Here is a 27769-nt window from a genome sequence, read left to right on the forward strand (position 1 = left end):
TCGCAAAACAGTCTCTCTCATTCCTTTAAAATGTGGGATTCTCATCGAGATTTGATTCTTGCCCTCCTTGCATTGTGATTTCTCCTGTTGAGCCCTGTCAGAAAGGAGCTAGCTGAAGAGAAACACCAGGCTGGGAGAAGGAGTGAGTGAGCCTCATTGTGCAGGCTTAATTAGTACTCTGGACTTAGTACTCTATACTTAGTGCTCTATACCTAGTACCCTGCACCTAGTACTCTATACTTAGCACTCTGCACCTAATACCCTATACCTAGAACTCTGTGCCTAGTACTCTGTGCTTAGTACTCTATACCTAGCACCCTGCACCGAGTACTCTATACTTAGTACTCTGTGCCTAGTACTCTATACCTAGTACTATGTGCTTAGTACTCTACACCTAGTACCCTGCACCTAGTACTCTGTGCCTAGTACTCTATACCTAGTACTCTGTGCCTAGTGCTCTATACCTAGTACCCTGCACCTAGTACTCATACTTAGTACTCTGCACCTGGTACTCTCTATACCTGGTACTCTGCACCTAGTATTCTGAACAATCAGTATCTGGGGAGGAAGAGAAGGAGCACAGCAATGCAGCAGGTTCACCTGGGTGGTGAACTGTGTATTCTAGGAAATGGAGCTGACAAGGACTTCAGATAGTGAAGGAAGCACATTCATGTGAGCAATGAAACTAATTTTTCCTAGTCTCAGAATGGAGATTGGCTTTTATCAGACCAAACCCAGGAGCAAGGGGCCAATGTAGAGCCCATTCAGATGAGAAATGACAAAAATCTTGTACTAGTCTGGGTCCTCAGAAAAACAGAACCAGTAGGGGGTGTGTGCCTGTGTGTGTGTGTGTGTGTGTGTGTGTGTATGTGTGTGGAGAGAGAAATTTTAAGAAATCAGCCGATGTAGTTGTGGAGGCTGGCATGTCCCAAATCTGGAGACCCAGCAAAGGGTCAGTGCCATGGTTCAAGTCCAAAGGTCGTCTGCTGGCAGAATGTTCTCTTCTTCTGGGGAACCTCAGTCTTTTGCTATTAAGGACTTCAACTAATTGCGTGAGACCCACCCACATTATGGAGAGCGATCTGCTTCACTCAAAGCCTACAGAGTTAAATGCTTACTTCATCTAAAAAACACCTCCCCAGAAACATCTAGAATAACGTTTGAGCAGATATCTGTGTTCCATTACCCGGTCAAGTTGACACATAAAATGAGCCATCGTAGACCTGGATTTTGTCAGATGTGCAGTCGGGAGCAGTTTTGCTGGAGAAGAGGGAAGTAGAATCTGTGATTAGGGGAGACGCAGGAAGGGTGGAGGATGGAAGCCAGGAGGGGTTCCACCCCCTGAAAGGGCATGCAGGGCAGAGGAGTGAAGGTGGGGACTGTCGTCTCCGGGTGGCCATTGCACATCAGGTGGAGATGCTCTGTGGTGGAGATGCAGGGCTTTATATAGGTGAGGTGCTTATGGGGGATTTGGGGGCTCTCACCAGAAGGAAGAGATGCTCTCCTTCAGCCCTCTGAAAAAAACAGTAAATTAAAGGAAACTTATTTAAAAATAACATACATACACATACACCTTGAACCTTTATTTTCACTTAAAATACATACATGCGCCCATTTGCTAATTTTTTTTTTTTTTTTTTTTGGCTGCCTTGGGTCTTCGTTGCTGCGTGCGGGCTTTCTCTAGTTGCGGTGATCAGGGGTTACTTTTCGTTGCAGTGCGCAGGCTTCTCATTGCAGTGGCTTCTCTTGTTGTGGAGCACGGGCTCTAGGCTCACCGGCTCAATAGTTGTGGCTCATGGGCTCTAGAGCACAGGCTCAGTAGTTGTGGCGCATGGGCTTAGTTGCTCTGCAGCATGTGGGATCTTCCTGGACCAGGGCTCAAACCCATGTCCCCTGCATTGGCAGGCGGATTTCTTAACCACTGTACCACCAGGGAAGCCCCCTGCTAATTCTTTTAGTTATAGCCAAAGCTTATTTTGAGTAGGAAGATGCCTATTAAAGATCTAAGTTGATTACCTGCATAAAATATGCCCAGTACCCATGATATTCAGTTTGAGTTTCTTGACAGAAGGCTGAAACTCGTCCTATTCATCCAGGTGCAAAATCATCTTAAATCTTTCATTTTTTCTTCATAGTTTACTTTTCTCTCAGCCACACCTAAGCTGAGAGCAATTCCATTTAATGACTGATCTCTACTGAGTCATTCCAAAGATTCAACTTAGTTTTCATAGAAGCAAGTGTCTCGTTTTCCATGCTCATGTTCCATCAAGCTACACCAAACTAATTATATTACACAATTCCTATAACAAGTTCAGCTGGCAGAGGCAGATTTGAGGGCAGGCTCAGCTGCTTCCCCGTGTGCCCACTGTCACCAGGTGGTAGCAGAAGGATGTTGACAATGTGGGCAAGGCTGGCTCTTCACCCCACCTGGCACTCAGCATGGTGTGGGCAGTGGCCTGGGGGTTTTGCCAATGGAGAGGCCCAAGAGTCTGACAGGTCAGTTCAGAGTAGAGAGCTGCTCCTGAGGCTGGAAATGAACCCATGGCAGGTAGGCATTCATCCAGGTGATGGTTCAGAGAAGAACAGATGTAGAGAATCCCTAGGACAGGCACTAATGGGGGAGGATCCCCCTCCTCTGTTCTCCTGGGGGCAGACATTGGAGGAGTCTCACATAGGAAGTTATATTGGTTCTTCCCAGTGGAAAACCAGTTGACTCCCTGGAGGGCAGGGTGGTAGAAGAGGGGTCTTTATAAACTAAATGGTGTCCCCAGCTATGAATGCAATCATTGTCACAACCTGCCATGCCCAAGTGAAATGTACATTTCCAAAGACCTTGCACCCCATGGAGCCATCCTTGGATAGGAACTACATCTTCCCAGCTGTCAAGCTGTGTTGTTTGGGAGGATTGGAAGAGTGTCAGCACTGGACATGTTTACCTTTACTTCTCAGAGCTCATCATTTTGAGGTTGGAACGGTCAGCACAGGAGGAAGCAGCTCTGGTCCATCCCACCTCCTCAGCCACTTTGGTGCTGGTGGGGTCTTTCTTCCTGAAGGAGCCTAAGCCTGCATGACTTGCACTCCTGGAAGCTCGGGCGCTGGGTCTGGGGCCAGGCACCTGCTCCAGATCAGTCTTTAAAGCCAGGAGGGCTGCGCAGAGCAGGGGCGGCTGGACCAGGGGGCTGCTGGGTGACGGGGTTGCCTGGGTGGGCTTTTCACATTTGCCCATGACAGGGAGTGAAGGATGATGCCTCCCGCAGAAGAACCCACTCACCAGGCTTTTCCTCTGATGTTTTAATGGCACATCTCAGTTCTTATAATCGTTAAAAATAACATCAGTACAACTTTAATACAAAGGAGGGAGCAAAGGCACTTACCACCTTCGAGAGCCAGAGCCCTGGGCTCTCCTGAAGAACAGGTGTCCCATTTCTCAGAGTGTGTTCCCAACCCTGATGGTCATCTCGGCCACGAGGCTGGGGAAAGAGGGCTTTGTAAAAATTCAGATTTTTGACGCTCAACCCCAGATTTGTGATTCCTGCAGAATGGAGGAGAGGCCAGGGATGTACAGATGCTTGAGAGGCCCGCCATGCAGCTGTGGTTTAGCAAACATGGTCTCAGCCCCAGGCTAGGTCACGGGGTCCTCTCAGCCCCTTGGTGCCATCCTTGGGCATGAGAATTGGAGATGTTAAACTTGTTAAAGTGGAGGGAGGTACCGCCTACCCAGTCATTACTCAATTTCAGTTGCAACTTGGCGTAGATTGCTAACTCGCCTACCTGTATGTAGTTACCACCTGAGGTTTTTTTTTTATCCCATAGCAGAGGGGTTTGTGATACAAAGAGTTGGGTACTGAGTGGATGTAAAAGAGGAGTGAGAGGGGGTTGCCTTCCCCATGTTGAACTCTGATGATGGGAAAGATGTTTATTCTTTCCAGAGCGGGGATGAGTCCTGAGGACAGTGCTATGGGGGTTCCCTGCATCCTCTTTGCATCTTCCACTAATCTTCCACTCCCTCTGTGACTGTCTTTGCTTCTTGGGCTGCCATTTCCCCATCCGTAAGACACAACCAGAAAAGCAGACCATTTCTGAAGTCCTTCCCAGCTCTACTGGTCAGCCTCTTTTTTTCCAGTTTTCCATGGAAACCAGATGGAGGATCAGCCCCACAAAGAACCAGCCCTTCATTGTCACTCAGAATCTAAGGACTTCCCTTTCACCTTCTATGAGCTGAGGGTTTTCATTTGAGCTAATGGGATGCACACACCCTCTGTGGTCTGCAGAGAAGAACCTTCAGATGCAGGATTTTTGCTGAAACAGGGAATTATTAGGGCTGTCTGGAACAGCGAGGTAGGTTTCTTTCACCTGTGTGTCCCTCATAATTCCATTTCCCTGCCTCCCATGTGTAAATGAATCCTACTGATTCTTCTTAAGATAACATCTGATGACAGGACGATGAGACAGGACAATCTGGTAAAAAAAAATAATAAAAACCTCCATGTCTTTGGCTTCTCACAGTCCATAAAGTTAACACCCACCACACCTCCTTTATGGGGAGCTTTTGATGTCCTGCAGTTTGGCTCAATGTGAGTCAGCAAAGAAATGCCGCATTTAAAGCCGAAAAAATACAGTCCTGTGTCTGGCTCGTTATAAATCTCTCCTTCAGTTTCACATCAAACAAAGTAGTTTAACTGTTGAGGCTGAACAAAATGAAGTCACTGTCAAGCTGCAGGCTTCCAAGTGCTGATGGCAAGAGCTTGGCTTCCCGATCCAGGTCCCCTGTTTCCTGAAGTCTGGCCCCATCCTTGCCAACCAGTGGTCAGCCATGGACTTTCCCTTCTGAGGTGATGGTGGAGGCCAGTCCCCAGCATTGCTTCTAGAAGAATGCGTCCAGCAGACAGTCGGAGGGTTCAGAACATCCCTGCGAACAGGCTGTGGTGGAGGGGGATGCATGTGTGTCCGGCGTGTTGCTGTCACTTCTAATGCACTTACTACTGGACCCCGGGAGGATTTGCTCCAGACGTTAGAGTGTAAGCACAGAGCGCAAGCTGTTTGTCCAGGAACTCTGCCCCACCGACACCGTTCACTTACACATTTGGTTACCAAGATCGTTGGCCCTCTCAGAGCTGGATTTCTGCCCTGGAACTTGCCTGGAGTGCAGCTGGCACCCTACGATACTGATGAAACATCCTTAGACATAGACCAATAATTCCCCAGTCGGCAGACGGACCAGGCCAGCTAATGGCCTGTGCGTGGCCCGCTGCCAGATGGGCTCAGGAATCAGCTTCTCTCCCTCCTCGTCCTCCCAAGACCTCTGATCCCGGCTGCTGCGCTTTCCGCTCACAGCCTGCCTGTCCTCTTTAAGTTAACTTCTTAGCTGGCTTTTTTTTTTTTTTTCTCCCCTGTGGCTAAGGCAGATTTTTCAAACTGATCTGTTTATTGTTGGATGTGCACTGTTACCTTGGAAACAGTTCATTTAGATGAAAAGCGTGGTAAATCTCAAATCACCTATACATGTGACGGGGCTATAGTTTCATACAAAGACAAGGTCCTTCTGTCTTCAAATCCTGCACGCTGCCCTGCCCGTAGGGCCGCAGTGGCGTCTGTCACAGGCCCTGGGCCACTGAGTGTGGAGCCTGTGAATGTCTGTGTTTATAGTCACAGAGGATTTTAAAGATGATGTCGGAAAGTAAAAGTGGGCGACTTGATTAAGTACAGCCTACTTGAAGGTTGTGCTGGATACACTAGCACGTGAAGGTCGTGACTGACCGATGTGGGAGACACCTTGTAATCGGAGCTGTGTTTGAATGTTGTCCTTCACCCTGTCCAGCTCGCACCTCCCTGGAACTAAATCCAGCTGTGAACGTGGCCTTCTCTAGGTTCAGGCTGTGACCCGGCTTCTGCCCCGTCATGACTCCTTGTGTTTATTGAGTTAATGAAAGGCCACTCTGCAGAAGATCAGAAGTTATTCCTGAAAATGGAATTGGCTTAGTGCTTCATCTTGAAACTTTGACGACGACAGAAAAAGAAACTGAAACCGAATTCCAAAATGAAGGGAACAGTCCCTAATGCTGAATCCGTGACAGCCCTGGGCTGGCCGTGAGCATCAGACTCTGGTCCCCACCGAGGGTGGCCTCTGAGCCTGAGTGGTAGTTACAGCTACTGCCTGGAGGGGGGGCGCTTCATGACAACGTATTTCACTAAACCAAATACCCTTGTTGGGAATTTGCATTTTCAAAGGAAACATTAAATAACCAAAACCAAAACATTATTTTTTTTTTTTTTATGAGGAGGTGAAAGTCATTTTCTGAGAAACAAATAATTACTGTTGACAATTAGGGATGTTGGATATGGAACAGCTGGTGCCAGGAAATTCTGCCCAAACTGTTGAGTTACAACCATAAATTCCACCACCTCTCCTGGCAACGCTGAGAGCTGTAAAGGTGAGCCCCAGAGGAGCCCTCAGCCAGGGCAAGCACTGTGGTGGCCGGGTAGCTGAGTCCTCCAGATCCTGCCGGGGAAACCTGACTGATTTGGGTTATACCATCCACCTGCTTTGTTCCAGATGGCAAACTTGAAAAACCAGAACAAAGCAGGACAGGTATGGCCACTGGTAGCTACCCAACACACCTTGTTCTGCTCATGGAACCCTCAGACGTCAGCACAGAAGCTTGCATGGATTTCGACTCTTTCATAAGCTGAAATCAAGACATTTCCCCAGAGCTCTGCCTGTGAAACAAAGCAGACGCTTGGCATTTCCAGATGCTGTGTGAACGATCTTTGTTCAGGACCACTTCTTAATGATGTGCAGAAGAGAAGGGCAGAGGGTGGACCAACCCAGTTGGAACAGCTTAAGTTGGTGGAGATAGAGGACTTAACTCAGGGGTGTGAAAAGCCTTGGAGGAGCCAAGACGCCTTTGCACACCAATTACAGTTTATGAGGCTGCGGGGTTGAGAGAGCAAACTTAAGAAGTGGGAGGAAACATAAAAACAACAGAAAAGCAACGGAGAAGCTCCAAATGCAGACTCATCACAGCCAGGAGGCCAAAGCCCATGTTTCATAAGGGTTAGGCATAATTTCCGTGGTTTAACATGATATTAAAGAACGCTAATCTTGTTGACATTGAAAAATGGAAGCATTTCCACGGTTGATAGAGAACAGTTCCTACAAACCTGACATAGTTTATTATTATATGAGTAAAACTTTGCATTCTTTTTTTAATAATTTTCTTAGAAATATAATAGAGTCTGTTCATGAGAAACACTTGGTATAAAATAGTTCAAGGCTTCTACAAACAAAAATAAGTAAAAATATCATGGTACACCTCAGGCTAAAGGCACCAGGTGATACTGCAGGGCTGCTGAGAGCCCAGGCGTGGCGGGGGGGGGATCATTTCCACTTCCCATCCAGGGGAACTTTCACAGGAGTCCAAAAACTGGCTCTAAAGTGATTTGGGTCACAGACCCCTTTGAGAACTTGAGGAAACCTGCTGGTGGTTTGCTCGGCAATCTTGGAGGCGTGGCCCGCCTAGAACTTGTAGGATTTCAGGTGTCTGTGGATCCCCTGGTCCTTTATGCCTTTATTCCCTTATTTAGATATTCATATACTCAGTCTGGTACTGCAAAACATTACAGACTCTGAAAATATGTTCATGGAGGCTTTTCAGGGTAAGAAAAATGTTTGTTTTAGACACTGAGTTATAAAAATGCTGAATTTAAAAGTTGCTCATACTTCCCTCAATCATGTTAAAAAAAAATAACATATTTACACACACACACACACGAGAGAGAGAGAGAAAGCACCAGAATCAAAGGTGAGGAGATAATGAGGAATTATTGTCCCCGGGAGGAGGGATGGTGAGTACTTTCCTCCTCTCTTGTTGTGTTTCTCCCCACGTAAGCCAGTGCACACACTCTGTCCTCACAGAATCTCTTCTGTTGGTGCAGCATCTCTGAGAGGCCCCTAGTGAGCTCTCAGCCAGGCTTTCTGGACACTGCTTTGCGTCCTCAACCCAAGTGTGACTGTCCAGGCACCATGTGTGGGGAGAGGATGGAGGCCACCAAGACAAAGGAGAACCGGGCATCTTTACAAATCCTGTCTTCCCTCCAGATTCAAGAGGAAATCTTGTTCTATCAGTTCACACTCAGAAATGCCGTGGAACAGGACACAAGTTTTCTGCTCGGGACCCTTGAGCCCTCCTCATAGACTCGGCCGAGGCAGAGCCTCATGACAGCTTCCTGGGCCCTGCTGTCCCTCGATGCCCCATCACGCTGACAGCTGGACACATCGCCGGACCCTGCTCCACCTGCAGGGGTCATGCTGCTCTGTCTGAGGGAAGGAGATCACGGCTTCTCCTTTCCCCTTGGGGATGATTTTCAACCACCACCGACGCGGAGCCCCATGGGCCCCGAGTTTTCTGTAGAATTTTCAAATTTTGCTTACACGCCCTGAACAGGGAGACAAATATGAGTGGAAATCAAGTCCTCTTAGAGCCCAAATGGCAAATGGCCGTCTCCCCGGGACCCAAGGACCTCCATCCAAACGGGTACTCCTTACTGGACCACATCTCACCTCCCGGCTCTCCCGCCCCAGAGGGGCCCCACCCTGGCTGTGCCCTCAGCCCTCCTGCGGGTGGACTTGTGCAAAGCTCTGGGGACACATGCAGGCTTACCTGAGAGCAAACGGTGATGCCACGGGGCTGAGCTGGACCCAAACTCCCCATCTCCATCATCTGCCGACACGCCTCTCGACAAAGAGCGCTTTTACAGTCAGGAGAGAGAGGGACAGGGCTGCTTCGAGAAACATCCCCGAGCACCAGCAGCTGCTAACAAATTGAAAGGAAGACGAGCAGACATTACAGGCCCCCTGCTGGAAGCCATCACTTTTAAAGTAATCACACAAAACAAACAACCCGCTTCTGACAAAGGCACTAGATCCACCTAAATTACAGGAAGTGCAGAGGAGCTACTAAGGGATACCACAGAGATGTAACTTGCAAAGTCCTGAAATCAGCAAAAAAAAAAAAAAAAAAATGGAGACGCAGTAAGGTATGCGATCTTTCTGTAACAGATAAATGGAATAGAAAAGTAAATGAGATTACAGAAGAACCTACAGACTAAAAGAGAAGAAAGACACATCAGCCAATTGCAAACTATGAGCTTTATTTAGATTCTGACTCTGATGAGCGATGAAATTTTGACATTGACGACATACTTGGGAATGGAACGCTTCGTATTTAATGACATTAAGGGATTATCGTTAAAAATTTTAGATGTCACAATGGTATTGTGGTTATGTTGAAAAATCTAAGACTCCTTATCTTTTAGAGATGTGAATTGAAATATTAATATGTCTAGAATTTGCTTCAAAATGCTATAGGGATGGGGGCATAAACTGATCATCTTTGGAGCTGAGTGGACACGGAGGGCCTTTATTTTTGTACAAGTATGAAATTTTCTTTAGAAAAAAGTTTTCTAAAGAAAAAACTTTCTTTAGAAAAAGGGGAACAGACACACTGTTGAGGGGAGTTATTTCCAAGTACAAGTGAACCTGAAAGCCAAGGGAGGGGAAGCATGACCACCAGGAATGCTAATCGTGGAAGTTAGAAGGGGTAGGGGCCCAGGGAGACTGCCCGGCGACTGAAAATAACTGTGCACCTATAGACAGTAGGTGGGAAATGATGCAGGTCGATGCCCGCACAGACGCGGCCCTCCGCTCTGGAGAGCTGGCACTGTCCCTCACTGTGGGTCTCTCTGTCCCCCAGGTGGTCCGTGGGGAACTGGAGCGCCTGCAGCCGGACGTGCAGTGGAGGCACCCAGAGCCGGCCTGTACAGTGCACGCGGCGGGCACACTACAAATCGGAGCGGGTCTCCGCCAGCCTGTGTCCGCAGCCCGTGCCCTCCAGCCGGCAGGCCTGCCAGCCTCAGAGCTGCCCACCCGCGTGGAGCACCGGGCCCTGGGCGGAGGTAATGGGGCAGGGCCAGCGTACGGGGGCGGCGGGGCCCCTCCTAGGCAACGTGGGGCTGGAGTCTTACCGGGCCTTGCAGGAGCTGACGCGCTCTTCCCGTGCAGTGCTCTCGAACCTGCGGGAAGGGGTGGAGGAAGAGGTCCGTGGCCTGTAAGAGCACCAACCCCTCGTCCAGGGCGCAGCTGCTGCCTGACGCTGTCTGCACCTCGGAGCCCAAGCCCAGGACTCACGAGGCCTGTCTGCTCAGGCGCTGCCACAAGCACAAGAAGCTGCAGTGGCTTGTGTCCGCCTGGTCCCAGGTAGGTGCACTGGTCCCAGGTGGGTGCACTGGTCCCAGGTGGGTGCACTGGTCCCACTTGGGTGCACTGGTCCCAGGTGGGTGCACTGATTCCAAGTAGGTGCCCTAGCCCCAGATAAGTGCACCTGATTCCAGGTAGGTGCACCTGATTCCAGGTAGGTACACTGATCCCAGGTGGGTGCACTGATTCCAGGTAGGTGCGCTAGCCCCAGATAGGTGCACCCAATTCCAGGTAGGTGTGCCGGGTCCCAGGTGGGTGTACCTGGTCCAAGGCAGGTGCATTAGTCCCAGGCAGGTGCACTAGTTTGAGGTAGGTGCACTGGTCCCAGGTTGCTGCACTGATCCCAGGTGGGTGCACTGGCCCCAGGTAGGTGCACTGGTCCCAGGTGAGTGTACCTGGTCCCAGGTTGCTGCACTGATCCCAGGTAAGTGCACTGTCCCCAGGTAGGTGCACTGGTCCCAGGTAGCTGCACTGATCCCAGGTGGGTGTACCTGGTCCCAGGCAGGTACACTAGTTCCAGGCAGGTGCATTTGTTCCAGGTACGTACACTGGTCCCAGGTAGGTGCACTGGCCCCAGGTAGGTGCATTTGGTCCCAGGTGGGTGCACTGGCCCCAGTTGGGTTCACTGATCCCAGCTGGGTACACTGATCCCAGGTAGGTGTGCCGGGTCCCAGGTGGGTGCACTGGTCCGGGTAGGTGATCCAGGTCCCAGGTGGGTGCACCAGGTCCAGGTGAAACTGGGTTGACCAGCTCCTGCCTTGGGGCTGCCTCTCATCTGGTCCCTCTGCTTCCACTTCTCCTCTGCTTCTTCTTCCCCAGAGTCTCTGATCCCTGCCCATACCCCAGTATTCAGTCCTCCCTCCTGACACGCACTCGTTGGAGTGTCCTTCGGCTTTCTCATCACATCCCTGGCGTACCTCACCCAGGTCATCCACGCGCTCATCACTCCCTCATGTTGAGCAGCGATTAAGTGGGTGAACGGGTGCAGGCGTGAGGGGAGGGGTGTTCATTGCGCTGACCATGGGGTGGGGGCACCCACTGCACCCCAGAACACCTGCAGCCACTTCCCTGGCCATGCTTAGGTAGTAGAGCAGGTGGATGACCTCAGGAGACAGAGGACCCGTTCCCTGAGAGGAACGTGCATAGGCAGGCTTCTCATTTGGGGAAGAGACTGCTTGTGCTGGGTTTGCTCAATGCCTTGTGCTGCTGAAGGCTGGGAAGCCCCTCATCTGCACTGTCGGGGGACTGTCCCAGCCCTGCTTCTCTGAGACCAACATTTGGAAACATGAGTTTGGAGTGTTAAAGGTTTTGTGACTCGCTTTGGCCCAAGTGGGGGCCGGACACCCTGCTGGGAAGCAGACAGAGCTGCCCACCCCCGTGCCCGGGAGGGGACGTTGGGAGGCCATGCCAGCCCCCTTCCCGGGTGCAGTGAGCCCAGGTGCTGCCTGAGAGGCCTGTGAGAGGCTCCTTCAGAGAGGTGTGCATCACTCAGAGGCACGGGAGTCAGTAAAGCACAGCAGACATCAGAAAGCCAGCAACCCAGAGAGCAGCCACCACCGCCACCCTCGGGAGCTCGCCTGTGATCCCAGCTGCGGGGCTGCCTTTCCATAGCAGACAGGAAGAGAAAGGCCCCAGCTCCCGGATCCCGCGCCCTCAGGGGCAGACTCAGGGCCGCAGCCCCCGTACCCACACCTCCAATGGCAACCTGCTCAGGAGGGAGGAATGCATCAATAAAGGGATGGTGTGCCGAGCAGGGCATTTAACCCGGGTGAGACAACACGTCCGTTTGCCACTGAAAACTAAAAACATCATCACCCTTGGATAAAACCTGTTTCTGCTAAGGTAGAATTCCTGGTCCTCTGTCGCCTGGGACCTGGGAACATCAGAGTCTCTAGGACTGAATCGCGATGTTGTTAGAAGACTTTTGTTTCTGTGCATATCCCCAGAGGCTAAGTCCTTAGGAAGGAAGCAACTTGGGCTGCATAGTGTCTGGGAGGTGTCCCCCGGGAAGCCCTTGCACTGAATGTATAACACATACGGGTGCATACACACACACACACACGCACACACACACCCCAGAACTTCTCTCTTAGGCATGGCCCCAGCAAGGCCCTGGGAAGAGTCCTCCAGCTCATTCCTGGCATCAGGACACACTGAGCACACCTGTAAGCCAGGTCTGAACATGAGTGTGAGGCCAGAACCCAGGCATCTGGGCTCCTCCACTTATGTGATCTGCAGAAATGTCAGCCCAAGGCAGCAATGCCAGCCACTGGGACCTTCCCCGTGACCTCCGAGCTGACCTTTTGGTCTTCTCTGTCATCCCTCTGTGACAGGTGTCTGCAGCCTCTGCCTGGCCACAGATTTGCCCAGAGTCCCACCGCCCATGCCAGAAGGTCTGGCTGCAGTGACAGCTCAGGCTCAGAGCACATCACCGTGGGACCGAATAGGTTTGCTGTCTGTGCTCGCTGTCTTCAGGGCAGCACTCGGCTTTCTGAGGATGATTATGAACCCTGGGTTTCCCCTGCCTGCCCCTGCTTTAGGGGCCAGCATCACGCTGCAGTTGGGTGGTGTGAATCCATGGAGCTACACATGGAGCTATTAAATTTCAGTGCATTCTGGTGTCAGTTACAGCCCAACATTTTAATTTCCCAGTGAAGCAGTAGCTCCAGAATTAATCTCTTCATGGTTTCTGATTGCCCTGCCCCAACTCATGCCCCCAGTGCTAGACCACTGCGACCACAAGGTCTTCCTTTTTATGGCAGATACTGTAACACCTTTTTAACATGCCAAGGTCCCATATATTCCACTGACCATTTATACTTAGGAAAACGGTCAAGCTGATATAATCAGGAGGCTTCTCGACTCAATGATTTTGTAGAAGAGACAGCCACCACAGGAGAAATACCTTTCACTCGCATCCTTTGTTGTCTTTTCTTTCCAGTGCTCTGTTACGTGTGAAAGAGGAACACAGAAAAGATCCTTCAAATGTGCTGAGAAGTATAGTTCTGGGAAGTACCGCGAGCTGGCCCCGAAGAAGTGCTTGCACCTACCGCAGCCCCACCTGGAGCTGGAACGCATCTGCGCCCCATTTCCCTGCCCTAAGCACCCCCTGTTCGCAGCTGCAGGCTCCCCACAGGCCGACTGGTTTGCCTCGCCCTGGTCTCAGGTAGGGGTGAAGGGAGGGCGAGCAGAGCCCCTGCTCAGTGTTGGCGGCTGGCCTCGGTGGAGAGGTTCCGGCTGGATGTGAGCTGCTCGAAAGCAGAGAGTCACAAAACAACCATCCCGACTGGTATTTACCCAGAGATCACTTTGTGGCAAGTGTCCTGCTAAGTGTTTTACTGTGTATCCTACACACTAACAGGTGGGTAGATACATACATACATACATACATACATGTACATTTTATATATACAGTCCCCAGTGCCTACCAGGGCACCGAGCCCATACAGAGTATTCACAGAATATTTGCTAAATATGGAATTCTAAATGAAAAACAAATTCAATGAGTGACTCAGGGGGGCTTCGCTGGTGGTGCAGTGGTTAAGAATCCACCTGCAAATTCAGGGGACACGGGTTCGAGCCCTGGCCTGGGAAGATCCCACATGCCGCAGAGCAAAGAAGCCCGTGTGCCACAACTACTAAGCCTGCACTCTAGAGCCCGCGAGTCACAACTACTGAGCCCACGAGCCGCAACTACTGAAGCCCGCGCGCCTAGAGCCCATGCTCTGCAGCAAGAGAAGCCACCGCAAGGAGAAGCCCGTGCACATGTGTTTCTAGTCACTGAGGATCTCCCCAAGTCTGTGTACCTGATGGGATGAGGGAGGAAAGCTCCCAGAGGAAGCATCGGGAACGTGGCCAGACCAGCTCCTAAAGAAGCAGGCTGCTGGGTCCCCAGCTCCACAGAAATGTGTAACCAGTGTTGATCTGGGTAAGCTTTACTAAGAACTGAACAATTACTGTTATTGATCTGCCAGTGGGGCAGGCCACATCCCAGGCAAGACACGCTCGTCTACACCACCTGTCCTGGAAGGGACATCAGTGTTCTGTGTGGAAATCAGTGCCAGCCAGGGGCCGGGCAGGAGGAGTGACTGGTGCAACCACAGTGCTTAGCCAGACGGGACCAGTGGTGCCAGACTTTGACCAGCTCTCCCTCCATCTGAGTCTCCTCACGTATTTCCTGGCCTCTGGGACCCGTCTTCAATCCCTCCTGATGCAAAATCCCTTTCCTGAGGCCCCTGCACCATGACAGCCGCTGTGCGTGGCTCCTCTCAGAAGGGACACCACACCCTGCCTCCTGAGCATGTCCTGTGTCTTGCCGTGAACAGTGTCCCCAAAACTCATGTCCACCCAGGACCTCAAAATGTGATCTTATTCAGAAATAGGAAGCTTGCAGGTTTAATTAGCTAAGATGAGGTCATTCTGGATTTGGGCGAACCCTAACCCAATGACCAATGTCCTTATAGGACACACAGGGGAAAGGTCATGTGATAATAGAGGCAGAGGTCACATTGATGCAGCTATGGGCCCAAGAACACCCAGGATTACCGGCAGCCGCCGGACTCTGGAAAAGGATGAGCAGATTCCCCCTTAGGACCTCCAGAAGAGATGGAACTTGCTCCTTCTGCCAATGTCTTGATTTTATACTTCTGGCCTCCTGAACTGAGAGAGTTGTTTCTGCTGTTTCAAGCCCCCCAGCTTCTGGTCATTTGTTCCAGCAGCCCTGAGCATCTAACATGGTGGTTATTGGCGTTACCGAATCTAACCTGGGTCTGCTTGCCCAATGCACAGCAAAGCCAATCTACTGACACCATTTTGTGGTGAAGGAAGGTACAGTGTTTACTGCAGGCACCAAGCAAGGAGAACAGCCTCAAAAAGACCTAAACTCCCTGACAGCTTTCAGGAAAGGGTTTTTAAAGACTGAGGGAGAGGGTTACGGGGTACATGATCAGCTTGTTCACAGTTCTCTGATTGGTTGATGGTGAGGTAACAGGGTGGTATTTCAGGAATCTCAGTTGCCGATTTTCTGGCCCCAACCGGTATGGGCTCTATGTGCTGGTTGGTGGTCAGCATGCAGTTGACTTTCTCTGGTGGGGTTTCATTGTCTGCAAAACAACACAAGGACATGGCTCAGGATGTTATCTGTTGCCCTTGAGGAGGAATCAAAGGTCCTTGACTTTGTTTTATGGCTAAACTATTATTATTTTGTATTACTGGACTTTTCCTTTGTTTCTGCATTTTTTAACTTCTCTGATTAAATTTTAATTTTTGGAACTTGGGGAAGGCCTAGGAGGTTAAAGCTTTTCTACAAACAAGAGGCGGGGGACACTGGGGGTGTCTGTCCCCAGGAAGGCCCCGCAGGGTGCTGCTCATTTTCAGTTGTGTCCTTGTCCCATCATGTTTCCTCCTGACCCCCCAAGGGTGACTCCCAGCAGCAAGGGCTGTGCCTTAAGTTCCTTCACATTCCTCTTAGCCCAGCTTGGAGTCTGAGGACAGTGGGCATGTGAGCTACAGCAGCTGAATCTGACAATACCATGGTGTCCGCCAGCACAGGGGTTTCTCCAGAAGGAGGAACATGAATCTCAGAGGGGAGACCTCAAGGCTCTGTGACCCACAGTCCCCTGATCCAGGAATGGCCAAGAGGTGACAGGCGGTGGGCTCTTTCACTCTCAGCTCTCCTGATTCCCCACAGACCGGGGTCCCCAAGCATGGCACCCACCCTCCCTCATGTGTGCCCACCACCACCAATTCTATTGAACAACCTTCTGACGTAAACTCAACCCTGAATGCAAACCTGAAATGAACAAGTTTGACAGAGCAAAAATCACACAGAATTATTATTTTTATCTAAGTCCAAAGGAAACAAACGGAAATATATATTGGAACCAAATTAAGCCACCACGGAATTTTTTTCAGTATTAGCTAAAATTTTACTAGAATAAAACCAGTTCAAAATCCCCCCAAATGAAGCCCCAATTCATTCTGTTGGAGCTCTGCTGTGTATGTGAGCCCAGGATTGGCTGGTAATCAATAATCTTCTCTAGAAATCGCAACATCCCAGCCCGGCCATTGCCGTCCCTCTGGTGCCTCTGCCATATCCCTGGTCCCAAACTCTGAGCTCTGAAGAAGGAAACCATCCCTCAGTCCTTGGAGAGGAAGAGGCAGAAAGACCTTCCACCCACTGTATGCACTGCCCTCTAGCTCTGTTCTTGCTTTGCTTGGTTCCTCTTATCTTCAAACTTGATGCTGCTTTTTCATTTACAAATATATGAACTCCTCCCCAAATGGTATTTAAATTAGAATTTGTTTAATTTAGAATATCGGACCAGGGGACCTTTGAACCACATCCTTCTCAAGCATTTGCTATTTTTTAAGTAGGTCAAAAGTATCACTTGCTACACACGTTTCCCTTCTATTTTCCTCTGAGTGCGCAGGCTTTCCAGCAAGGTGAAGGGATGGATGAGCTAAGAAGCTGAGTCGAGTTGTTTCTGAGGCAGATGCTTCGCTTTCTCTGTCTTTTTGAGAACGTGAGTCAGAGACAAGTACAGGTGGTTCCCAAGACCATGGTCCGTCTGTCCGTGGGGAGACTGAGGCTCCTGAGACTGAATCAGGCCAGTATTCACTCTGCTCAATTCAGAGACTTCAGGCAAATTTAGAAAAAGAAAAACAAGGTTTATCCTTATTTACTTTAAACCAAAACCTACAACCTAAAAATACATCTTGCATAGTTTTCCCCAGCCTGAAATATTCAGTCTGTCTGTCTAATAAGTCATTTTTTTCATAAGCTACTTGAAGATCTTATCCAGTGTGACTCATCTATTACGTTCCGAGTCCATAACTTTTGGGAGTAATAACTCAAAGGCTATGTTTGCCATGAGCTCTTGTACCCAAAGCTCTGCGCCCTGCAATCGTGGGAAATTGTGGGACGGAGATGCGTGGCCAGTGCCTGGCTCAGCTTTGCCCCCAGACAGGTTATTCCTGTAACAGCAGGAAGATGGCGGGTTCTGTTATTTGATCAGGAGAGTTTCTGTTGGTCTCAATGGCCCGGCTTATCATTTTGGTTAGTAGTGCATCGTCTGGCAGGACTGACTTCATTCATTTGGGTCGTTTGGGCTTAGCATCCAGTGGATCACACGCTAACCTGGTCTTGGAAAGGCTTAAGTACAAACACCTGCTGGACTGTGTCTGACTCTACATGACAGAGACTGGGTGTGTTCTCAGTGCTGGAGCGCCGGGGCCCTGTCTTGTTCCGGGGTTCCTCACCAGGACTGTGCACAAGTTGATGTGGAGACCCTTGGGCTTTCAGGGGCAAAGAGCCATGTCCCAGACGTCATCCATAGGGTTTTCCATCTTGGCAACTATGACTGCAACAATGTATCAAACACACACACACACACAGACACACATATGGGCATACACGTGAACACACACACACGGGCCCACACAGAACATGTGGAGACTTCGGCAGGCTTGGTCTGGATGAGTGTGGTCAGTCCATCACAGAGGGCTGCCCTGCACCCTGGACCCATTCGCCCACCTCTAATAATTTGCTCTCATCCTCTTCTAATTATGAGGGTGCACAGGAAAACAGGAGCCGTTTTGTTGACATTGATGGATAAGGTCGCCTGAGCTGGAGGGAGTCTGCCTGTAACCAATTGAATCCGTACAAAAATACACAGCCCCGTCTATGTTTAGAGCAGAAATTTTGTGTGTTGTCCCATCCTGACTGAGTAGACATTTGGTCTCTGGGAGAAGTTATGGTGGCTGAAGCTCCAGACTTGGAGAGGTCCACGAAGGTGATAAACAAGGGAAGAAACCGCCCCCCTCCAGCCTCTGTAGAGGCTTCACAGAAGGAAGATGAAGGTGTGAGGCCTCTGGCTGTCTGCAGTTAACATGCCTTTGTTGACTACGTGTCCATGCATTTGAGAGATGAACTTTGCCCTGGAAGAAGCCCCGTGGTTTTACAGGTTCCTGTGAATGTGACAGGTGGACAGTTACCTTAGACTAAGACCACGTAGAACATCAATCAGGACTTAGAGCTCTCAGACATCGCCTTCCACTAGCATTTTTCCATGAAGACCAATAACATAAACAAGAGTAGTCACTCTAATTTAAAACAAACCCGGAGGCAAATGTTATTATTTAAAAATGTATCTTTGTTGTTTTTTTTGATAATGACTAAGAGTAATCATCAATTCCCCCATTCCTCCAGTCAGAGGATAGCAGTGCCTCTTATACAGGGGTGGCCAAGCCTCCTAGGAACACGGGGATCGCCGAGGGGACAGGGCACACAGAGGACATCCGAAGGGAGAGGTCTTTCAGCATTTCAATGTCCGTGGAGTCTGTCTGAGTGGATGTCTGCCCTGAGACTCCCTGGAAGGGGGCAGGACTGGTCAACCTACAGGGGCCCTTTCAGAGCAGAGTGTGCTGGTCTGCATGGGGTCCAGGGGAGGACGGGCATGCGTCACCCTCCAGAAGGCCGTTTAATTCTAGAATGACAAGAAGACCGTCATTGCTAGACCTCAGGGGGCCGTCCCACGGAACCCTGCCTCGACGTTTTTCTCCATCTGGTTCCTTGGTTCTTGGACGGAGCCCTGGTCTCAGGCCCTGTCACCAGCAGCAGCATGTGGGGGTGAAGGGCCAGAGGCTACGGGAGGGGGCTTAAGGCCCCGGGGCCCCAGCAGTGGGGTGAGCAGCCCATGCCTCCCACCCACAGAGTGGGAGTCATCCACATTTTCTGGCTCAGGGACATTCAGACCGAGGCCCTGGAAGGTGAGCAGAAGTGAGCAGGGTGCAGTGGGGAGAGTCCATGGACTGAAGATCGTGACCACCAGGGCCACGTGGGGGAAAGTCTCAGGTGCTCATTTAACTGTTTGCAGTCAAGCAGCAGGTCAGCTTGACGTGCTGGTTTTGTTAGATTGAATGTGACTGAAGTCAGTTCTGAAAATAGAAGAGGACGGTGCTCTTGCCGGTGTGGTTCCGGTCACTCAATGGAGAGCAGTTCTCCGGGTGTGTCCCGACCCGTAGCAGCGTGGCTACACATGCAGGTTCTCGGGCCCAGCCCAGACCTGCTGGCGCTCAAGCTTTGGGCCTGGGCCCCAGCATTCTGCTTTGCTGAGACCTGTGGTTCATTCGGACATGCATTCGAGCTTGAGAGCCACTGGTGTGGAGGGTGTCTCCTGCAGCAGGGGGTCTGGACAGAGGGCGACAGCAGCTGTCACTCTGCAGGTCAGAGAGCAGGTGCAGGACACCGTCAGCGCCCGGCACGGCGGCCGCCTCTCCTGCCATCAGTACGAGGAATGGCCTGAGACGCTCAGGCTAAACCCTATGAAGCTGAGGAAGAAGACTTAGCCTTTGACTTCAGATCTGAGCTCCGGTCTCTCTTTCCACCGAGTATTCCTTTCCCAGCAGTGTTGTGTCCTGTGACTTGTCCTCCACACCTGCTGCTCCTGCAGCCCCAGCCGCTCGCTCTCCACCCTGGGAGTCTGCACAGAGATTCTTAGGATCAACCCATCTGCAAATCCAGTGGAAAATCTGGAATGTGATTTCTAAACCCCATGCTGAGTTTGAGGCCGTTATGTTTATGATATAGCTGAACGACTTGCATAGCTTTTCCTTCCTGGGGAAAACAAACACAAAAAAGTGAATAAACTTTTTCAGATTCCTTCTTTTTCTTCCCTCTCCTGCTCTATCTCAGGTTCTATCAATGTGAAGTATTTTCAAAATCTGCAGCCAAACATCTTAGTCCTTTCTGTTTACATGAAGAAACACAAAAGTTGAGCAATTTGGAGGCTTTTTTCCTAAAAATATGTCTCTCACGGGGAGTTTAAAATCTCTCTAGACCACTTCTTCTCACACTGGGTGTTCTTATGGATCATCGGGGGGTTGCGCAGATTCTGAGGCAGCGTCCGGAGGTGGGAGGCAGGGATGTTGACAGACTCCCAGCTGTTGCCAGGGCTGCTTGTCCAGAAACCGAGCTTTGAGTAGCGGCTTTAGAAAGTGCCCCGAGGAAGGGCAAGCTGCTTGTGCTCAGCACTGGTGTCTGGAGCCTAGAGCAGTGCCTGGTAAGAGGAGGAGGATGAGGTCTCTTTGTGAATAAATTAACCAATGACGAAAAAAGAATCAAACCACTTGGTGCTGTTTAAGTGATGCAAAATGCTGGCCAGATCTCTTGATTTCTAATTGAGGCATAACATCTTTAGCAAGAGTGGAATTCTGCCTCTGCTGCTGTTGATGAAAGAAACTCAACTCACAAGGCAGAGACATTCAGCACCTACAGAGGAAGATGTGACTGAAGAGACCCTAGGAACCCTGTGGCAGTGCAGCCCTGTAAGTTCTCAGTCCACGATGGTAGCTGAGGGAGGGCCTGGAACCAGAGTGCAAAGCACCAAGGCCAGAATTGCGGCTCTGCCGGAATGTTCAGAAAGATGTTATAGGCAGTGGGAAACACCTAGCTCTATCGCGGATGAGCCTCATGGTTCAGGAATCAGACATGAGTCTGCCCACAACACTGTTGTTTTCCTGGCTGCCATAGTCATATACTGAAACTGAACTACTGATGACTTTCGCTGAAATTGGTTTTGAAGAGAAGGGGTAAGCCTCACAGAATGTTCCAAACCCACATGCTTATCAGCTAAAGCCCTGGATTTTCTCTCCAGGGGCCCAGCCATCCTTTCCCTAAAGAGAAAAAAAAAGAAGCAGGAACAATTCCTTCGGCTTATGAGTTTTCAGGACTCTCTGTTTCCAACTTTTCTCCCCCCGAGGGGCAGATAGAGATGTTTTACTTACTCCATCGCGGAGTCCCTATCCCAGGGGATGCTAAAGCCACTTCTCCAGGCTCTGTTTGCAGCGGGTCCTGAACATCCGGCTGCAGGCAAGCGTCTGGCTGCGGGCTGTTTCTGCTGTGGAAGACCAGCCCCAGGGCTGCTCCAATGGGGTCCTGGCACACGGACCTGTACATTCTGGCAGCAGCCTGAGTTATGTGTATCCCTAAATCTGCACGGCTTTATCCTCGTGTTTTAAAGCAACCATTTAGCTTATCCACAGGATATCCAAAACGTTCTCTGACCCCGACTTTTTGCAGGTGCTCCTTTAATTGCTTACATTCTTAACTGTCTTGAAGTCACAGCCTTGTCTGAGCACAATTCACATGTTTCCGTCTAGACCTCGAGTCGCCTTCTTTTGGGGCATATTCACTGCTACACGTTTAGGCCCCTCCGTCTCTCTGATCACCCACGTCCCTCCTGGTTTATTGCCGGCAGTTGATCTCAGATGGACCCGCTGCTGTGGTCTGTGGGGTGTGCGCCCGGCCAGCTGGTGAGAGATGGTCTGATCCAGCCTCTCCTTCCTATTCTGGCCCCTCTGTGCTCTGTGCCTTAGAGCGCGGGGGCCTCGGCGTCGGGAAACAAAGTTCCCGGAAGCACGCAAAAGAGCCCAGGGAACCTCCAGACATGCAGAGTCCCTGCGCTTGGGGTCTGGAAGGGGCTGAGTGTCAACTCCTGGGGAGTTGGCCTGTCAAGCTTTTCCAGGTCAGGGGCACCAGAAGGGCTGGCTTGGTGATGGCGTTTCATGAGAGACCCATAGCCTGCATCCCCAGATGCGTGCCACTTTTTGGTGTCCATCAGACCCTTGATGACTCAAGGACATTCAGGCTTCTGGGCACTTCTCCCCAGTGTCCATACCTGGGAAAAATCCAGAATCTGCTCAGCCACACACAGTGGTTAGTTGAGGCAGACCACCGTGAGGAGCCTGTTGGGGGGCGGGGGGGAAGCTTGCGAGAGCAGCTGACCCAAGGACCTGGTGGCCCCGGTGACTCTTGCTTGTGCTTCCCGCAGTGCACGGCCAGCTGTGGAGGCGGCATGCAGACGAGGTCCGTGCAGTGCCTGGCGGGGCGCCGGCCAGCCGTGGGCTGCTCCGCGCACCAGAAGCCCGCGGCCTCCCAGGCCTGCAACACCCGCTTCTGCCCCATCGCACAGAAGAAAGGTGAGTGTCGGAGCCCCTCAGCTTGACCTTGGCGTTTCGGGGGGGCTGTCCCGTTTCCGGAGTGTCTCCTAAGAGGGTTGAGGAGGTGCTGGGTGCCTGCTAGGCCGAGGGGTTGGTGTCGGCTCCCCGGTTCTCTCTCCATCTCCTCCCCCAGCTTTCCCATGACATAGCCCACAAAGCAGACCCCTTGCTTCTCACGCCACCCCAGAAATGACACAGACGGCTGGGAAATCAGATTGCTCCTGTTTCACTGCTGCTCTTTATATTCAGAGAAGCCGATTTTAAGTAGAGCAGCCTTTTCCGCCCGAGGTAAAGGAGAACCCAGATTATTCCTTGGATGTGCTCTAAACGCCATCCCTGTGCACACGCCCTCGGTGCCTCAGGTATTTGCGGGGACCATGCCCTGTGTATCTGTTGAGGTTTCTGGAAGAGAAAATGGGGCTGGAGGAGAATGAGTGGTTTGGCTCAATCAGGGACTCAGCAATTGGAGTCCAGTCCACAGAAGCCCCATCGCCTTGGGTGGATGAGTGGTTATGTGGATGGGTTTATCACAAAAAGCAGAAAATTTCAACTTTGCAGGAAGCTTCCAAGAAAGGTCTTGTGAAAACAGTACAACCCACATGGCCCATTTGACCTGAGGAGCTGCCCTCCTTCAGCAGCTTCAGGGCAATGACAGATTTACCTTGATTTTCTGGAGTTATTGGCAGTGGCAGCAGACACGGGGTGCTGGCACGGTGACTAACTCTGGACTGTTCACTTTCAGACACCTTCTGCGAGGACCGCTTCCACTGGTGCACCCTGGTGCCCCAGCACGGGATGTGCAGCCACCACTTCTATGGCCAGCAGTGCTGCAAGATGTGCTCCACATCCAACCTGTGAGCTGACAGGGCACAGGAGGTACCTGTTTCCAGCACCAGCGAGCTGTGTGGTCTACACCGGGGTGCTTCCGAGGAAGATGGAAGCTGGGAGAAGAAAAAACATCTGGGGCTCTTATATATGATTCTGTGCATGCCTGTGTGTGTGTGTGTGTGAGCACGTGAGCGTGTGTGTGATTTGTGTGTGTGAGCGCATCCCCAGGCACATGGACATGCTCTCGGGGAGGTGGGGATGTCGAGTCAGGCCACAGGGTGCACTGTGCAGCAGGGCACGTGCTCACCTAGAAGTGCAGAGCTTTGTCAAGGAAGGCAGGCCAGGAAATGAGGGAGAAATACAGAACATCTGCCTCTAAGGCTGCCGGCCCAGCTCCCACCTGGAGGTCCCTTCCGACGGCGAGATCAGCTTTGGGCTGAGTCCCCAGGCCCATCCTGCCCCAAGAGCAGTTTCTCTGCACAGGGACCTGGGGCCCGGACAGGAGAGCTGGTCTCCATCCTGACTGGGGACCTCGCCTCTGGAAACGGGAAAATGAAATCCCTGCTAGGGTGCTCCTGTCCCTTTCATACTCGTGTGCTGGAGGAGAGAATTTTCTTATTTTATGTTTTATCTTTCTCAGTTATTTACAAGTGAGTGTTCCTATTTAAACCCATTTCTTACTGCTTTTCTATTTCAAGTGACAGAATTACAGGTTGTATCTGAATTAGAGACTTACCGGTTACACCGAATCCCCACCGTCCTACTGAGGACTAGTGGTGGGTCCACTTGGGCAGATGTCAAGTGATGACCTTGGAGCCCTGTGTTTCATTTTTGTATTTTGCGGGGTTTTCAAAAAAAATGTTTCCGTAAATTTTGGTTGTTTTTGTAACACCCATTCAGAAGGAAGGCCTATTTCCTGGTGAAAAGCTGCGCGGCTGGCCTCTGACATCCTCCCGTCAGTATCCGTGCGGCTTTTAATCCTTTCCTGTGGTGCGATCTCCATTCCAAATGGCACCTGGATATTTATATTTACTGAAGTTTTATAATAAATTTTATATTGTGCGGCGTGCTTCTGAACTGCTCGTGAGTCTTCATGACGTCTGCTCTTAGATGCGAGTGCTGGCACAGAGACCGGGAAATTGGCCTCAAAGAGAAATGGGGCTCCAGAACCTGGTAGAAAGTGCTGGAATCAGTCTGAGGAGAAAATGCCCCCGAATGAGGAGGCTTCAGGGAAGACGGTTGGTGATGGTGGCAGTCTGTGCAGGGGGCACTTCTGCAGGGTCGTCCCGCCCAGGGACCAGGTTTGCTACGGCTTCACCTGCAACCTGCACAGGACAGGTGCAGCCTCTCTAGAGATGACACGATTAATTGAAAGGTGACCCCTGACCCTGTTATCCCTGCTGTATTAGTCAGCATTCTCTAGAGACACAGGAACAATATATTTATAGAGGGGGTGGGTGTTTTAAGGGATTGACTCACACGATCGTGGGAGCTGGCAAGTCCAAAACCTGTACGCCAGGCAGCAGTCCAGAAGTTCGGGTTAGAGTCGATGCTGCAGACTTGAGCCTGCAGAGGTTCTGCAGAGCAGCAGGCTGGAAACTCAGGCAGGGTTTTTTTTTGTTTTTGTTTTTTTTTGAAATTGAAATTGAAATCAAAAATCCTCCAACAAACAAAAGCCCAGGACTAGATGGCTTCACAGGTCAATTCCATCAACATTCAGAGAAGAGCCAACATCCATCCTTCTCAAGCTCTTCCAAAATATTGCAGAGGAAGGAACCCTCCCAAACGCACTCCACGAAGCCACCATCACCCTGACACCCTACTTTTTTCTCCTGTAGTAGAGAACGGAACCACCATTTACTGACTTCACATTGAACATGAATCTCAGAATTCCTGGTTGCCCACTGGTTAAAACTTGGTGCTTTCACTGCCATGGGTTTGATTTCGATCCCTGGTCTGGGAACTAAGATCCCACTGCCTGGATCATACTCATCGCCGTGGCCGTCCCAGCAGAGTCTGTGGGTGAATATGGGACTGGGGCACAGAGGCCCCTCCCGGCCCCGAGACAGAGTCAGGCCAGATGGTGCCCACACCAAGCCGCAGACCCTTCTCAGAACAGCAGGCACAGCACCCTCCTGGCTCTCTTTACCTCGGGCCGGCCCAAGGTACCAAAGCTCCCCACCAGTGAACAGATCCCTCAGGCAGGGTTTCTATGTTACAGTCTTGAGGCCGAATTCCTTCTTCTCAGGGAAACATCAGTCTTTGCTCTTGGGACCTTCAACTGATTGGACGAGGCCCACCCCACTGTGATGGGTGATTGGCTTTACTCAAAGCCCACTGATTTAAATGTTAAATGTTAATCAGGTCTATGCATGCACCCCAGTGTTCATAGCAGCACTATTCACAATAGCCAAGACATGGAAGCAACCTAAATGTCCATCAATAGGCAAATGGATAGGGACTTCCCTGGTGGCGCAGTGGTTAAGAATCGGCCTACCAATGCAGGGGACACAAGTTCAAGCCCTGGTCCGGGAAGATCCCACATGCCTCAGAGCAACTAAGCCCACGCACCACAGCTACTGAGCCTGCGCTCTAGAGACCGCGAGCCACAACTACTGAAGCCCATGTGCCTAGAGCACGTGCTCCGCCACAAGAGAAGCCACCGCAGTGAGAAGCCCCCATGCCGCAAATAAGAGCAGCCCCTGCTCACTGCAACTAGAGAGAGCCCGTGTGCAGCAACGAAGACCCAATGCAGCCAAAAATAAATTAATTAAATTTTTTAAATACTTAAAAAAAACATGAATGGATAAAGAAGATGTGGCACATATATACAATGGAATATTAGCCATAAAACAGAACGAAATATTGCCATTTGCAGCAACATGGATGGACCTAGAGATTATCAAACTAGGTGAAGTGAGCCAGACAGAGAAAGACAAACATCATATGACATCACTTACATGTGGAACCTAATGAACTTATTTACAAAACAGAAACAAATTCACAGACATAGAAAGCAAACTTATGGTTACCAAAAGGGATAGTGGAGTGGGTGAGATAAATTATGAGTGTGGGATTAGCAGATGCACACTACCATATATAAAATGGGTAAACGACAAGGTCCTACTGTGTAGCACAGGGAACGGTATTGAATATCACGTAATAAACTATCAATATAGTGGAAAAGAATATGTATATATGTATATGTGTATGTGTGTGTGTATATATGTATATATATATATTTATATATACACACACAGTCATATATATATAGAATCACTTTGCTGTACACCAGAAACTAACATAACATCGTAAATCAACTAAACTTCAATAATTTTTTAAAAAAATTTTTAAAATGTTAATCACATCTGAAATACACCTTCACAGCAACGCTAGTCTGGTGTTTGACCAAGCAAGTGGACCTCAGAGCCCAGCCTAGTTGATATGTACAATTAACCATCACACCAATCCCCCTCGGACTGGATTATGCCAGCCCTAACTGGGGACCCAGAAGACCTGCAGCAGCGCCTGGGATTACAATGGACACCTGCCCTCCCAAACACCAGCTGCCCCAAGTGCAGCTCCTGGTGTGGCCAGCCCCACTCACCCTGTGCACCTCCCTGGCTTGCAATAGCACCTGCACCACCTCAGTGAGCCCCTGGGCCCAAAGTGCGGGAGATGGTCCGAATCCCGTTTCACTGGCCTGGCTCTGTGAAGGATGCAAAGTGGCCCCTCACATGGTCCCGTCTTCAAGGACTTGTTTCATCAGGAAAGTAACATCGGGCCCCAAAGGGCTGTATTACAAGAATAGGGAGGCGCAGAGGAGGGGGAGATTCGCTCCCACTGGGAGGGCAGTGATAGACCAGAAGGGCAGGCTGCCCTCCAGACACTAATGTAGGGAAAAAAGAATGACAAGAGGTAGCTGCAGAATGAAGCTGCCCCATCTGCCCTCAGCTCTGTGCTGGAGGAAGATGAAAGATAAAGGGCCTCACTGGGCAAAGTTTTGCGAAATCCTTTGCAAGAGAGTATTATAGCAAGAGACTGAAATTACAGGCCAAATATAAAGAAAGCTGTGTTTTAATATGTAATTCAGATGCCACTGTGTGGGTGCCAGAAGCCGGGGCCCTGTGTGAGTGGTCTGTTTCCTGCCATCCTGAAGGGGGCTCAGTTCCAGCTTGAGGCCGCTTGCCCACTTCAGGCACATTTTTTCTGCTAAAAGAGTATCACTGATTTCAGCATCAAAATTACAGTTCAAAATTAAAAAATAGTCATTCTGCATTTTCCACATACTAAGTTTACCATTCCTTTTTTTTAAAAAAATTATTGAAACATAGTTGATTTACGCTGTTGTGTTAGTTTCAGGTATACAGCAAAGTGATTCAGTTTATATATATATATATATATATAAAACTATCTATAGATATATAACCATCTACATATTATTTTTTAGATTCTTTTCCCTTATAGGGTATTACAAGACATTGAGTATAGTTCCCTGTGCTGTACAGTAGGTCCTTGTCAATTATGTATTTTATATATAGTAGTGTGTATCTGTTAATCCCAAACTCCTAATTTATCCCTCCCCCGCTTCCCCTTTGGTAACCATAAGCTTGTTTTCTATGTCTGTGAGTCTATTTTCTGTTTTGTAAGTAAGTTCATTTGTATCATTTTTTTAAAATTCTACAT

At 50.2% G+C, this 27769-nt stretch overlaps 1 protein-coding gene across 1 annotated transcript in view; it reads left to right on the forward strand.

Moving 5' to 3' along the window:
* Positions 1–24115, forward strand: part of ADAMTS16 (ADAM metallopeptidase with thrombospondin type 1 motif 16) — a 174462-nt gene extending 150347 nt beyond the window's left edge. Inside the window, exons 24-28 of the mRNA XM_089908358.1 lie at positions 9753–9954; positions 10061–10255; positions 13197–13421; positions 22087–22234; positions 22998–24115. Of these exons, the coding sequence (XP_089764484.1) occupies positions 9753–9954; positions 10061–10255; positions 13197–13421; positions 22087–22234; positions 22998–23113 (886 nt within the window). The 3' untranslated portion in view covers positions 23114–24115. The remainder of the gene's footprint in view (positions 1–9752; positions 9955–10060; positions 10256–13196; positions 13422–22086; positions 22235–22997) is intronic.
* Positions 24116–27769: the final 3654 nt, after the last annotated feature.

Source organism: Delphinapterus leucas, chromosome 3 (genome assembly GCF_059928025.1).
Source record: "Delphinapterus leucas isolate spDelLeu-1000000601 "Yukka" chromosome 3, BTC_Dleu_Yukka2, whole genome shotgun sequence".
In the NCBI taxonomy this organism is placed as follows: domain Eukaryota; kingdom Metazoa; phylum Chordata; class Mammalia; order Artiodactyla; family Monodontidae; genus Delphinapterus; species Delphinapterus leucas.